The 15,673-nt window shown below is 45.2% G+C and overlaps 1 protein-coding gene across 2 annotated transcripts in view; it reads right to left on the bottom strand.

Annotated features, from left to right (window-relative positions):
* Positions 1-816: 816 nt before the first annotated feature.
* The window catches only part of PDE6A (phosphodiesterase 6A), a 99,806-nt gene continuing 84,949 nt past the window's right edge, over positions 817-15,673 (bottom strand). For both annotated transcript variants that reach the window (XM_088475798.1, XM_088475797.1), the window contains exons 18-22: positions 11,341-11,404; positions 6,789-6,863; positions 4,564-4,647; positions 2,917-3,073; positions 817-985 (exon numbers count right to left, since the gene is read on the bottom strand). In XM_088475798.1, the coding sequence (XP_088331924.1) occupies positions 900-985; positions 2,917-3,073; positions 4,564-4,647; positions 6,789-6,863; positions 11,341-11,404 (466 nt within the window). In that variant the 3' untranslated portion in view covers positions 817-899. The remainder of the gene's footprint in view (positions 986-2,916; positions 3,074-4,563; positions 4,648-6,788; positions 6,864-11,340; positions 11,405-15,673) is intronic.

Here is a 15,673-nt window from a genome sequence, read left to right as displayed (position 1 = left end):
ACATATATTTAGATGCAATACCAACACAATGCCATGCTGTTGTGTTCACTTCCAGTGTGTGTCAGTACGGTTGTTATGACCCATACAAAGACATTAATTGCATAGACATCACACTGTGTTTTATATTTATTTCTGCTCTTTATGACTGAAACAAAACAATGTGTCTGCAATCACAACTGTATGGAGGAATTCCAACTTATATTTTTCCAAAAAATGTATCTGTATTTACTTAGATTTATATAAAAGTACAATACATAGTAATTACTAGTATTATTCATCGTGAAACAGTGATATTCTCAAGTAACAGTAATTACAACCAAGGATGTGCTTACATGATCACAGTTTTGTCAGTGTAGTGTAAATCGAGTGCACACATTGTTGCACATTTCAGCTGGTTGACAAAAAATTATTCTAAAGTGACTAAGGAAATGTATCAAGCCTTCTAAAGAATGGAGAATTTGGCCATGGCAACCAATCAGATTCGCGTTAGCATTTATAAAGTAAATGCTATCAAATGATAGATAGAAGATGATTGGTTGCTTTTGTCCACTTTTCCACTCTTTAGGCTTGATACATCTCCATCCAAGACAGTGGCTATTCTGTTGGTTGTTACTATAGTGTAAGAAAATGTTTCAATAGATCTGTATGGAACAGTGTTCTGATTGCAGCTTAATTTTCTTTTATTTCAGTCAGCCAGCAAGTATGAGAGACTTATGTGGGTTACACTAACTACAAAACAAACATTTTCACATAAAAGGGTGATAATTGGACATTTTTTACACATTAAAAAGTTATTCTGTTGCAATTGTTCACACTGTTATTAGCTAACATAATATATTATAACTGTATTCATAACCTGTCCAAAAAAAGAAAAAAAAAGAAAAAAAATATTTACACTCTCATAAGATAGAGCAGCTTTTGGACTGAGTCGTCTGGTCAGCTACTGGGATGTTTCCGCCATTTTCTTTTCCTGTCCCTGCTGGAGCTGTAAGGACAAAAAGAAGATTGTCTGATTCTCCATGTTCTGTGAGTTGCGCACCGTGATTCTTATGCATTGGTGCTGGTTTCTTGTGGATACTACTGAAGCCATTTTACTGTTTGTTTTACACTTTCAGCAAAAAATATTCAAGAATGTGTGAAAATGAAAGCATGTAGGCCAGCAACACATGTAAATAAAGGGTAGGGATGTTGAACTCTTTAGATAAGGAGGGCCTAATTTTTTAGCATTGACCATTGGTGAAAGGCCATTTAATCCTTGTGGAACATGATTGTTAAACGTCAATAGAGCGTGTTGTGCAATGGAAAGGCAACACACCTGTTGAGCTGTGTAATACACAATTAATAAATAAATAATGCATCTTCGTTTAGAGTGGGCCATTAAATTTAGGTAGAGCCAGAAGTATTGCCTTTGTATGTGCATATTTTCAGTTGCACATAACTTGCGTAGAGCTATAGCCATCATTATCATCAACAATTTGATGATTACTGCTGTATATAAGTAAATAAGTGTTAAAATGGCATCCCAGTGCTGTATTCTGTGGGTTTTAGCCCTGTGCTGAATATGCTGGGGTTGGTTCACTATATGGGGTATATATCATCAGGTTTTAGTCTCCACAACTGTAATTTTTTATTGTAGCTATCTGCAGAAATAAGAAATGATTTGCCACCTTTAGCTTGGCCTTGTGTCCAACAACAGACTCATGAACCCAACACAGCGACCTCATGCTCAGTGTAGTCCTGGCCACACTACTGTATATGAAGAGCTTCCTAATCAGAATTGCTTCATGTACACTACATGTACCTTCATACCAGCGTTAACCGTCACATGACCACCATAGTACCATGCACCACCATTTCACTCCTGGGCACAGCAGCGGAATTTCATTCATAACAGTCCCATGCCCACAACATACAACCTTTTATGCAGATTACAGCCCATATATACACATTGCAGAGACCTGTAAAATGTAACAGTCTCACAAATACCAAATATAATCTTAACCTTCACTACATTTGCCCTATCTTTATTGTGCTCCGTGGTAGCTATTACTTTCTCCACACTAGCGGTGAGGAGAACTCTGCAAGTGTGGAGAGGAAGCTCCAGTACTCCATCCAATGGAATTTCAGGGCTTCATTCTACTGGACCAAAGTGATTTAAATCAATAAAACTACTGTGATTTCATGTACCGAAGCCACCCGTTTAATTCTGCAACCACACGGCTTCTATTTGCTATAGCAAAAGTGGTTTCAAATAAAAAAAATTAAATAAACAATTACCGTTATGATAAGGGACAGAGATAATAGTGAGATTGCTTAGCCTGCTTGGCTTGATAGTAAGGCCTACGGATGCCGCTTGGACAGCCCTGATGTAGGACATACATGGCCACCTTCTGGCTGCCCCCTCCAGAAGGATGCAGTCTGGTGGGTACTGTAGGGGGAGTGGGGACGGCAATGGTGGGCGGTGCAGGGGGGCGCAGAGCAATCAAGGCCCTGCCCCCACTATACAATGCTGAGATTTACAGCATTGTAAAGAATGGGGCAGGGCTACAATGACAATTCAGTGCAAATCGCGTCATCGCCCCCCCTCCCCACTGGAGAGTGGGAGGAATTTTTTATGGTGACGGCCGGATTCGGAGACTTGCCCTCTCTTAAGGGCGGCTGGGAGCGCCACCCGACTTTTGGGAGCCTCACGCCTATTGCGGGAGAGTCGGCAAGTATGATGTAGGATACAGTTATTATTAAAACTACAAATGACATGGGCACTGAAAACTGTGCCACCTGCAAAGCAGGAGTGGACATTTATAGTAATATCACAGGAAAATGTGAGCATGTGTACTGGCACAGCTCGTTGCACTGCTACACTCTGCTCTTGGTCTGGGAGGAGGCATGTTCAGACGTGTTTTCTTATACCCCTACCTGGCTTTGCAGGCTGTATGCCTTCTCTCTTTTGCTTTTGTTCTTCCAAAGCTTTCATTTTTTCATCATACTCATCAGCCAGAGCTTTCCATTCCTTTTTGTTATTGAGAATCCTATCGTGCATTGGTTGTATTTCCGGATGAAATCGTGAAAATTCCTGTGTCACACCAAATGGCCAAAATTCATAGATTAGTAATGATTTCAGGTCGTCTCAACATTTCTGTATACTAGACCTGTCCAGCTGATGTTTAAATGGGATTTTCTTCTATTAGTCTCTGTCCCTCCTGCCTCAGCCATCTCTACCTTGCCTACTTCCTGCACAGGTCCCCCTCTACACACTCATGCCTCATGTCATCTGTCTGTCTCCCCTCTCCCCTATATTATAAGCACCTAGGAGCAGGGTCCTCCTCCCCACTGTCTCACAGCCTTCTTCTCTAGCACTTCTATGACAGCCTTCACCTTCACAGCTGTATTGTGTATGGAGAATTGTGTTACTAATTGTTACTTGTGTTCTGTTTATATTTTGGTTACTGTATTGTAATGTAATGTTCTGTGTACCCGTTACTGTATGTACGGCACTGCGGACCACTTGTGGTGCCCTATAAATAAAATTTAATAATAATAGTTAGGACTAAAGTAATAAGACTCACAGCCTAGGCTGGAACAAGGTATAGATCTGTTAAGCCCAAAAAATATTCACTGTATAGAATAAATCCTACTTTTATGAGACTTGAAGTTTTCTGGAGGAAGTGAGGAAATTTGTAGATTTTGGGTACTCCGTACCAGTTCTTACCAATGACCAGTTGCGGCTCCAGAGGTGGGGCTGCAGCGCTGTCCAAAATTCAAATAGGGGAGCCACTGCCCCAATGGTCCCAATGGTTATCCGAGCCTGCGACCTCAGTAGCAATGCTGGGATCGCAAATGCAGCAGGGGGGGGGTATCATACACCTCCTGCTGCATTTGCATATTTGCAAGGGCGGAATTAGCCCCTAAGTTAGGGGGAGATGGAGGGATCTTAAGAATTATATCAAGAAATTAGGCTGTACAATTATGGCAAGGCCCTCCAAAGTAATAGTGTTTGTGGTATACTACCTGAGCCACTTGCTACATGAGAAAGGCAGGGGGATATTTTACAGCATGCATAGCTGAGAATGTGTTAGAGGAAAGACATACCATGTGTTTGTAGTTTGAAAGAAATAGCCAGGTTTCTCTTTTGCTTCCAGGGAATACAGGAGTCACTAAATGCTTCAGTGGGGAAGATGGACTTCTTCTGTGGTGTCATGTATGTACACAAACTTTGTTTGAGCCACAAAATTATTGAAAAGTGTATAAAATGACCTGCAGGCTGTGTGTATAAGGTGTATATAAACATAAATGCATTCTGTGTTTAGATTTGTGTCCCATTCCCAAGATATCTCATAATGGTATGAAATTATTACGGAATATTCCGATATCCAAAATACCTCTGGTCCCAAGCATTTTGGATATGGGAGACTCAGCCTGTAATTATATCTTATTAACACCCCTTTCTTTCCAACCCAGTAGTCTTTTGTAAAGTGTTTTAAAGTTTAACATCATTGACCATTATGTGTTTTGCTTAATTTATTTTTTAATGATTACTTTCATATTATTATATGGAACACATACCTTATATACAAATGTGCACACAAAATCAATGAAACCACACTGTAGCTTTGGCAGCTCATCCGCTTTATTCCTGTCCATCATTGGCTACAAAAAAACAATATATAATATCATTCTGTTAATTAGTTATAAGGGATATACATTCATGAACAATACATTGGTCTATGAGTAGTAACTACTGCTTTCACTTCTAGTGCTCCCATTAAAACTATTGAATATTGAAAATATCACACTAACATAAATTTGGGAGTTACATTGTGTATAAGAACATATATTGCCCTAAGGTTTTTAGATATTATGGGGTAAATTTACTAAGAATCGAGTTTGCAATCTCACGTGAGTTTAGGCATGTTTTTCATCTCGCACATTTACTAACGACAAACTCGATTGAGTTTGGAAGTGAGTTCTCTCTTTTCACTGTTAAAACTCATGTGAAATTGCAAACTTGAAAAAACTCACCATCGGCCACATTAGGAAGTACTTTACATGAAAATGATGCAACTCGCAAATTTACTAAGAATCGAGTTTCCAATCTCGTGTGAGATTGTAGCAAACTCACTGTGAAATTGAAGTATCAAATAGAGCACCTCCTGAGCTCGAGTTTGGCAGAAACATACACAGATCAGTGTGATTTGTGTATGTTTCTGCCTGTATACCTAATATAAAGTGTTATTATTTTTTTAAAAATGACATAAGGTCCCCCCCCAAAAGCCTAACCAGCTCCGGATTTGCCAGCCAGTCCTGGTTTCTAAAATTGTGGGGAACAAAATGAGTAGGGTTTCACCGTGATTTAGGTACCAGCACCAGGCTGCAGGGCCAGTCCTTGTTTTAATTATAGGGGGAAAAAAATGCGCAGGGGTCCCCGATAATTAAAACTAGCACCAGACCCAAAACGACCGGGGTGTAATGCCACAGCCCAGAGACCATATTACCGGGTCTCCAGGGCCAAAGCATTCTCACCCCTAGTTGCTCAGGCCAAGCCGGGGGTCTCAGGGGAGGTGGGGACCCCCTAAAAAAGGATGCCAGTGTAGTGTGCTTTATTCCTGTGGAGGCCAGTGTAGTGTGCTTTATTCCTGTGAAGGCCAGTGTAGTGTGCTTTATTCCTGTGAAGGCCAGTGTAGTGTGCTTTATTCCTGTGGAGGCCAGTGTAGTGTGCTTTATTCCTGTGGAGGCCAGTGTAGTGTGCTTTATTCCTGTGGATGCCAATGTAGTGTGTATTATTCCTGTGGAGGCCAATATGTGTGTATATTTTTATGTGGGAGCCAATGTTTGTGTTTTCATTGGTCATGCACACCGCATAGCCAGATAGTGTGCCTTGCAAATGTTAAAATCTTGTGTAGTGTGCCTCGAGTTGAAAAGGTTGAAAATCACTGTTGTAGGGTATACATGAAATTGAAAAAGTGCTTCATAAATTCTGAAAATCCAAATATTTCAAACACAATATAATAAAACTAGGGCCATAGCAGGGCTACAGTCTGCCCTGTGCTGGCCCCTCCATCTAAACATATGACATTGCAATATGGCATCATGGTGTTATATGAAGGGGGTCAGGTCACCGAGACCAGGAGGGAGAGGAATGTGACTCTCTTGGTGGCTCTACAGGCTGCAGGGGGCATTTCCAGGGCTTCTTTGTGGTGGTTTTCTAGGCTGCAGGATGCCATTCCAGGTACACTGCAAGTCAAATGCAGGTGCAATGGGACAGCATCCGTGCCACCCACTAGGCCCTGTGAACTGTGCGGCACACACACCGAGTTATGACTCTGAATGAAACTCATATCGCTTGTAGTATCTATTATAGTTTTAACACAATTTATAATTTGGTTGTCGATAATCATTTTGTGTTAAACTGGAGTGTGTTTATTGGAGTGCCTTACGACTATCTCATATATTAGAGCTTTTGCGTCCCTTTTAAACTAGTATGAAAACAAAAAAAGAAAGGCGTGAAACATGCTCAACAGTATCTTTTTTGCATTCTCAGTTTCCTCCCAATTATAGCATGGAATACCTTCCTTTTTGTATCTCCAGGACTAGATATACATATTTCAAGACACATAATGATATTGTGGTCACTTACTTGTCTTATGCTAATGTGCAAAATAGCATCAGCTTGCTCGTTACATTTATACAATGTGTTCCAACAGTTGGCACTTGACAATGTAACAAATTCTTTAATTATAACAATATTGTATCAATGTCTTATTTCATATTTCTTTATATGTTATGCTTACAATAGGATTCTGTTGCAGTACAGTCCTTTCCAGGTCACCTTGTTCCCAGAATTCAGCAGCAACCAGTAGCGCAACCTACAAAGTAAAATACAGAGAGCTATAATATTTTACTGTATATAATTTTTTTTAAAATAAATATGTATATAAAACATACATAATGTACTTATAATTAATATTATTATTATTATTATTATTATTATGACACATTATGCTAATAGATGTGCCAATTAAATAAATTAGAGATCTGTCGATAATAAATCAGTAGACATTTAAACAGACAGTGGCCCTGATTCAGAGCCGGACGCTCTGACAGAGCGCTCGCTCTGAATCAGGCCCGTCCCTGCTCCTTTTTGGAGCGGCCTCCCAGCCGCTCGCATAGCTGTGGGTGACCACCCACAGCTACAGCGAGCGGCCAAAATGATGGTCGCGACGGTCGCGATGGTGCGAGACCCTTAAGGACGGCTTGGCCATCGTTATTCGGGTCTCGCGCATACGCACGATGGAGGCGCCTCCGTCGTGCGCATGCACACTTGGGCACCATCGACCCGCTTGCGAGCACTCAGCGCTTGCGAGCGGGTCTGAATCAGGCCCAGTATACATATTAATTTGTTATACCACAATACTGATTGTATTGTATACAGTTTTATATTAGCTGCTAAAACTTATGAGTGTGCTCCTTAACCTGAGTTGTTAATTTCTTTGGCTGTTTCAAATATTTAGACTTATTAAGGCTATATTGTTGTCATTTAGGCCTGGGCTGTGCATTTCACTGTGTCAGGATGCGGACTGGGATCGGCCGCAGCTCACCTCCGCGCCGGCGTCCTTGGGCTTAGGTGTTCAGTTGCTGGGAGTGGAGGTGAGTGGTGGCTGAGTATTCTCCCCGGGCTCTGCTAGGGCTTCCGTGTGTGTGTCATGGTTGCCGTGGTAGCGGGCATGGACGCAGCCATGTTGGTCCATATCATCTGACTAGTCTCCTCCAATGGTAGCCCTGCGGTCACTCAGCTGATCCTCTGATGCAATGACCAGCTACCTAGGGGTATATAGTCTAACTCCAGGAACAGGAAGATGCTGTTCAACTTCGCTGTTCCAGTGATTGTTATGCTCTCCGGTGTTTTTCACGAAGTATCTGCAGTGTGTTGTTTCAGCCCTCAGGCTGACCTCCAGTGTTACTTGTATTAGCTCCCATGCTAATTCTCAGCGTGTTACTTTAGCTCTCTCACAGAACTCCAGTGTTTCATGTAACAGTTCCTGTGTTATCTTTTAGTGGCTGCTTAGCTCTCTAGCTGGCTCTCTGTGTTACATGTGTCAGCCTTCAAGGCGATTATCAATTTAGCTGTCAAGCTGCCTCCCTGTGTTTACTTCTCCTTACATTTCTCAGTGCAACTCTGCAATTGGATTCCTACCTATTCTCAGTGTATTCCTGTGCCTACATTTCTCAGTGCAACTCTGCGATTAGGATCCCTACAAATTCTCAGTGTGTTCCTGTGTCTACATTTCTCAGTGCAACTCTGCGATTAGGATCCCTATCGATTCTCAGTGTTTCATACTAAGTGCTGAATACCATCGATTCCCAGTGTTTCATATCAAGTGCTGGCTACCATCACCACTTCGAATTTCATACCAACTATTGATTACTTTCGATTCTCAGTGTCTCATTCCAAGTGCTGACTACCATCAATTCTCAGTGTCTTATACCAAGTGCTGGCTACCATCGCCACCCAGCATCTTATATCAACTATCGATTACCATCGCCACTCAGCATCTCATACCAACTATCGATTACCATTGATTCTCAGTGTCTCATTTCATGTGCTGACTACCATCGTCACTCAGCATCTCATACCAACTATTGATTACCATCGATATCTCAGGTGTCATTCCAAGTGCTGACTACCTTTGATTCTCAGTGTCTTATACCAAGTGCTAGCTACCATCGCCACTCAGCATCTTATACCAACTATAAATTACCATCGCCACTCAGCATCTCATACCATCTATCGATTACCATCAATTCTCAGTGTCTCATTCCAAGTGCTGACTACCATCGTCTCTCAGCATCTCATACCAATTATCGATTACCCGTCTCATGCCAAGTCCTGATTACCATCGCTATTCAGCATCCCATACCAGGTTCTGATTAACATTGCAATTCACATATCAGTCTTTGGAGCATCATCTTTTGCTCATCAGTGCTTATATAGTCCTTCCATATCTATCTCTGTGTTTTCTCCAGGTACCTGTCTCAGGGGCTGCAACCTGTTCACTTGGTGCAGCAAAACCCACTTCCCGCTTGGAGGGGTCAATGGTGAATACCATCGAGTGGACTAGAATCCGCGCCCTGGGGTAGGTCTCGCCAACACCTGGGAGAGATGTATGAAGAGGACCTATATATTGCCTTCCAATTTCCATTCACCCGCTACCTTTAGCCCACCGGCCCAAGTTCCAGCAGTTGTAGCCTATATACATCCGGACATGACACACTGCCACCCATAAAGAGTGGGGTAACTAGGATATTTGGAGCCCAGGGTAATATGAAAAACAGAGGTCCCCCCCCCCAAGTATAGGAGCGCACTTAAAAAGGGGGCATGGTCTCTTGCCACAAGGGGCATGGCCACTGAAAATGGGGCTTGTCAACATGAAACACACCCGTTTCTTGTCACTCTGGGAACATTCCTTTCCATTCCATATGCACCTTAATACCCCCAGTAGTAATGCCCCTAGTAGTAGTGCCCATTATGCAATGCCCCCTGTTGTAGTGCACATTATGCAGTGCCCACAGTAGTAGTGCCCCTTGTGCAATGGGATGTAGTCTGGAAGCCGACGGTCTAAATGCCGACCGCCGGCTTCCAGACTGTCTAATCCCAACGTGGTACTAATGACAGGCGTTGAAAACGCAACGCCTGTCATTAACCATACCGACGAAGGTAAGCGGGACGAGGACTGCCGCGGGGGGGAGGGTTAGGTTTAGGGCTCCCAGGGGGACTTAGGGTTAGGCACTCCCCTGGGAGGTTAGGTTTAGGCTAGGGAAAGGGGGGTTAGGCATCCCCGGGGGGAGGTTAGGGATAGGCACCCCCCCCAGGGACTTAGGTTTAGGCGTGGGGAAGGGGGGGTTAGGTTTAGGCACTTAGAGGGGGGATTAGGGTGAGGCACTTAGTGGGGAGGTTAGGGTTAGGCACCCCAAAGGGAGGGTTAGGGTTAGGGGGTAGAATTAGGTTAACGATACTTACCTTAGGGATGATCGGGATCTTCACCCTTGCCGGGCTGCCGCTGCCGGCCGGCGGTAATACCTACTACACCATTGTGTGATGCCCTCTGTTGTAGTGCACATTATGCAGTGTCCCTTATACAGTGCGACCAGTAGTGCCCATTAGACAGTGCCCCTTATACAGTGCCCCCCAGTAGTGCCCCTTATACAGTGCACCCAGTAGTGCCCCTTATGCAGTGCATCCCAATAGTGCCCCTAATACAGTGCACCCAGTAGTGCCCCTTATGCAGTGCATCCCAATAGTGCCCCTAATACAGTGCCCCAGTAGTGCCCCTTATACAGTGCCCCCAGTAGTGCCCCTTACATATATAACACACAGACACACACAACACAAAACACAATACTTACCTGAATCTCTGCTCCAGCACCCGCCACCGTCCACTCCTCCAGCTCGGCACTATGGGAGAGACTTTATGTTCTCTCCCTTCACCCACTGCGGAAGCCGGAAGTTGTAGCTCACGAGTGAGCTCCAGACCGTCTCCGGCCCTGGATGCAGCAGCCAATGAGTGTCTGTCTGACTCTCATTGGCTGCTAACACAAACACACCGCCGCCGGGTAGTACACTCACAGTCAGTGTATTTGTTTTACTGTGTAGTGCAGACCGCACTCAGGGCCTCATTTATCAATGAGTGTTATTCTTGTTATCAGCTCCAAACTGTAATTTTTCCAACACATGACAGTTAATAGCTGATTGGTTGGAGCACCATTTAAGACTAGTAATGAATTATAACAAGAATATCACTTGTTGATAAATGAGGCCCTTAGTGCGGTCTGCATTACACACTGAAACCACTGACCTGGCCGGCGGCACACACACACACACACACACACACACACACACACACACTCTGCGCGTGCCACTGGTCTCATGGCGCCCATGGCACATGCCCCACCCGACCCCTCCTAATTACGTCACTGCTGATTAATACTTCTGCAATGGGGTTTATATGACTTTGGAAGCGGGTGAATGTATAGAAATATAAAATATAAGTATTTTCATAGAAAATGCTGCCTAGTAAAATTCACAAGTGCATCTAATAATACGGGCCTTATGTTATTGACAATATATTTCATTACTGAGAACAAGCTTTCATGCTGAGATAAATTAACTTTGTGTTTTACGGTTTGTGACTCTTCCAAATAGCAAATTGCCAAATAAATTACAAAGCAAAGGCTATATTCTTTACACAGCTTTACTAAATGTGCACCAGAAAAGATAGAAATGTTTGTTCTTCTATACACTGTGAACCTGTAATTGGATTTCTGTAACTGTCTTGGGCTGTATACCTTGCTTTGGATCTCCCAGGGTTTTGCAATGGCTGAAAGATCACAAGCTGTCATCATCATTGCCCTACAAAAAAAGCAATTAGTTAGATTACCTTGCACATAATACAGTATGTAATACAAGACATCAGATCTGGACTTCAAATACACAGTAGTTAAGCAGCCTACATGCAAGCAATTGTTTACTGCAAACATGTGACTGCATACAATTATTTTCATATACAAGAGAAGAGGAATAATAGGGCATTTCCTTCGCTTTCCCTATAAAGAGTAAAGAGCTTTTCTATATCTAACCTATAACTAGAAAGACTGGGCAGTGCTATACCCCTGTATCCTCCCGCGAGCACAGTTACCACGTGATTGTTTAATTGGCTTCTTCCAAAAATGGACCCTATGGGCGAGATGTAATAGGGAGCACGTTTTGAAAAAGTGCGAATATAGAGCTATACTCACGTATTTTCAGAAGTCACCCTATGTAATAGGGTGTGAGAATATACAAACTCGCATGTTTCTCACACCTTTACATCTCAATGGTGAAACATCCAGATGTTTTGCCATTGTGATCATTGAATTCAGGCAATAATAGAGGGCCTGATTCAGACCCGGTCGCAAGCGCTGAGCGCTCGCAACCGGGTCGATGGTGGCCCACAGCGCATGCGCACGACCCGGCTAGCGACGGGCACTCTGTCGCTCCGGGTCTCGCATCATTTGGGGCGAGCTGTCGATGTTGAGTGACAGCTCACCCCCTTTGGTGGGCGGGCCGAAGGGGGGGGTGGCTGCCCAAACAGAGGCGTTCCCATGAGAACGCCTGCCGTTTGGGGGCAGCCCCACTGACATCACAAGTGATGTCAGTGGAGAACTTCCAGGCTGTTAGAGCCGAAAGCTCTCTGGGGCTTGCGATGAACGAGACCCTACCACAAGGGTCTCATCGCAAGCCCGATGGTAGCGATGGTCTTGACCATCACGACCATCATCATGGCCGCTCGCTATAGCTGTGGGTGGCTCCAAAAATAAAAAAGCCCGGCTCTGATTCAGAGCGAGCGCTGTGTCAGAGCGAGCGGCTCTGAATCAGGCCCAGAGTGCGAGTGTTTCACTCGTACCCTATTACTGTGTGAAATCTCGGAAAAAAACAGACCTGCTTCAGGATAGCGAGTCTAGCTTGAGCAGGTTCTAGTAACACAGAAAGATGTACAGCTCCATGAGATCCATGGATCTTTCTGTGTGTAAAAAAAAAAACCTAAACAGTAACAATAAAAAGTTTTTTTTTAAATTACGTACATCCCCTCCCCACAAGCATAACCAGCCCCGGGCTCTGTAGAGCCTGTCCTGATTCATACTATAGAGGGAAAAAAAATGCGCAGGTGTCCCCTGTATTTTAAGAACCAGCACTGGGCTCTGCTGAGCCTGTCCTGGTTCTTAAAATACAAGGGAAAAATGCATAGGGGTCCCCTGTATTTTAAGAACCAGCACAGGGCTCAGGTGAGCTGGTCCTGGTTGTGGAAATACAGGGGACAAAATGAGTAGGGTTCACCTGGATTTTCCGTAACCAGCACCAGACTCTTTCTAGCGGGGGTGTAATGCCACAGCCAGGGGAACTCTATCACCAGATCCGCCGGCCAAAGCATTACCCCTCCCTGCTAGTCATGTCAAGCTGGGGATCTCTGGGGATGTAGGGATCCCCCTCTCCAGGGCACCCTGGGCCTGGGCTGATAGCCCAGGACTAACCCCAGCAGCCAGGGCCAGTGCTAGACTTCTAGGCACCCTAGGCAAAATTTCTGCATGCGCCCACGCCCCCCGCCCCGTACTCATTTAGCCCCTCAGGTGAAAATTACTTTGCACAGGTGGAGTGGCGGATAAGTTGTGTGTTAAAAAAAATATTTATATATATATATATATATATATATAAATATAAATAAAACACAAAACTTATCCGCCACTCCATCTGTGCAAAGCAATTTTCACCTGAGGGGCTAAATGAGTACAAAGAGGTAGAAGTATGTATATACCACACACACACGTATATATAAATACTAGAGATGAGCAGTTCGGATTCTGTGGAATCCGAACCGCTCCGAACATTGGGGATCCGAGTCCACCCAAACCCTGTTCGGGTGTTCACCGCCTGACTCGGATCCCCATTCGGGGCCGAACGGCGGCCGCCTGATGTCGGATTCTCACTAGAGAATCCGACATCAGGTCTCCTCGCGTGTAGGGCAGAGCGCAGTGATAGCGCTCTGCCCTACACAGACACAGACACACAGCCGCCAGCGGCAGCTGTGTGTTTGTTACAGCAGCCAATGAGAGTCACACAGACTCTCATTGGCTGCTGCACGGAGGGAGTCGGCTGGAGCTCACACATGAGCTCCGTCTTCCGGCTCCCTCCTCAGCGTGTGACAGAGCGGACGGCGCGGGAGCGGGGAATCAGGTAAGTTTTATTTTTTTTATTTTTTTACTTGTCAAAGGTCCGGGGGCACTACTGGGGGGGGTCTGCACTACTGGGGGGGTCTGCTACTGGGGGGGGGCATACTACAGAGGGGCCTGCTACTGGGGGGGCTATACTACTGGGGGGGGTCTGCACTACTGGGGGGGTCTGCTACTGGGGGGGGCAATACTACTGGGGGGGCCATACTACAGAGGGGCCTGCTACTGGGGGGGGCTATACTACTGGGGGGGGGTCTGCTACTGGGGGGGCCATACTACTGGGGGGGATCTGCACTATTGGGGGGCCATACTACAGAGGGGCCTGCTACTGGGGGGGGCTATACTACTGGGGGGGTCTGCACTACTGGGGGGGGTCTGCTACTGGGCGGGGCTATACTACTGGGGGGGCCATACTACAGAGGGGCCTGCTACTGGGGGGGGCTATACTACTGGGGGGGTCTGCTACTGGGGGGGCCATACTACTGAGGGGCCTGCTACTGGGGGGGGCCATACTACTGGGGGGCTTACTACTACTGGGGGGGGGCTGCTACTGGGGCAGCCTACTACAGGGGGGGCCATACTACAGGGGGGGCCCATACTACAGGGGGGGCTACTACTGGGGCAGCCTACTACTGGGGGGGCCTGCTACTGGGGCAGCCTACTACTGGGGGAGCCATACTACTGGGGGGGCATACTACTGGGTGGCATGCTAATGGGGGGCATACTACTGGGGGGGGCCTGCTAATGGGGGGCATACTACTGGGGGGCATTCTACTGGGGGCACTGCATAGTGGACCCTACTACTAAGGGGACTGCATAGGGGGCACCACTGCTGGGGGACATTGTGTAAGGGACACCGCTACTGTGGGCATTGTGTAAAAGGGTCACTACTGTAGGCATTGTGTAAAAGGGGCACTACTGTGTGTCGTAACATAAATAAGAGACACTACTTTACGGTGTAATGTGAATCAGGCCCTATGTGCGGTGTAATGCTAATAAGATTGTGCACTGTGACTCCTAGGGCCGTAGCCCACTTTGTAAACAAGTACTGTGACTCTGCTGGCCGTACCCCACTGGGTGGGTGCACTACTTTTCATTTCTGCCACTGCTGTGTGGCAATGTGTCATAGATGTGCTTTATACTGTGGTGTCTGTGTCGTTGTGCCGCTGCTTTGTAGCTTAGTAACCAGTCAGCTCACTGCAACCTTTGGCCAATAATGTTGAAAACAATATTATAAGCTGTGATATGGTCTAAATTGACTGGAAATTAATGTTATTGAGGTTAATAATACTCTAGGAAGAAAAAAAAGACCAATTTATGTGATTTTAGCTTTTTTTGTCAATTTTTGTAAAAAAATCCAAATCCAAATCCAAATCCAAAGCCAGTCACCGCAGTTTGGCAAATCCAAATCCAAATCCAAAGCCGGACGACGAATTAGAACCAAATCCAAATCCGGCAAAAATGGTCCGGCGCACATCCCTAATAAATACACAGTATATATATATATATATATATATATATATATATATACACAGTATCAGGGGTGTAACTAGAACTTTCTGGGCCCCATAGCAAGTTTTAAGGGGCCCCCCTAACTTGGGTCTTACACAATGCCCACAGTAGAAGTTCCCCTAAAACACTAAATGCCAATTTGTAATGGTGCCCCTTATGCAATGCCCCCAGCAGTAGTAATGTCCCTAAAAGTAATGCCCCTAAAAGTAAAGCCCCCTGTAGTAGTACCCCAGTAGTAATGCCTCCTGCAGTGCCCCAGTAGTAATGCCCCTTGAAGTGCCCCCAGTAGTAACGGCCCCTGAAGTGCTCCCAGTTGTAGTGCCCCCAGTAGAAAGGCCCCTGTAGTGCCCCCAGTAGTAAAGCCCCTCTAGTGCCCCCAGTAGTAAGGCCCCCAGTAGTAAGG

Source organism: Taudactylus pleione, unplaced genomic scaffold (assembly GCF_031769625.1).
Source record: "Taudactylus pleione unplaced genomic scaffold, aTauple2 ptg000178l, whole genome shotgun sequence".
Taxonomy (NCBI): Eukaryota; Metazoa; Chordata; class Amphibia; order Anura; family Myobatrachidae; genus Taudactylus; species Taudactylus pleione.
Note: the sequence above shows the minus strand (reverse complement) of the source record. Positions and strands in the feature narration are given on the sequence as shown.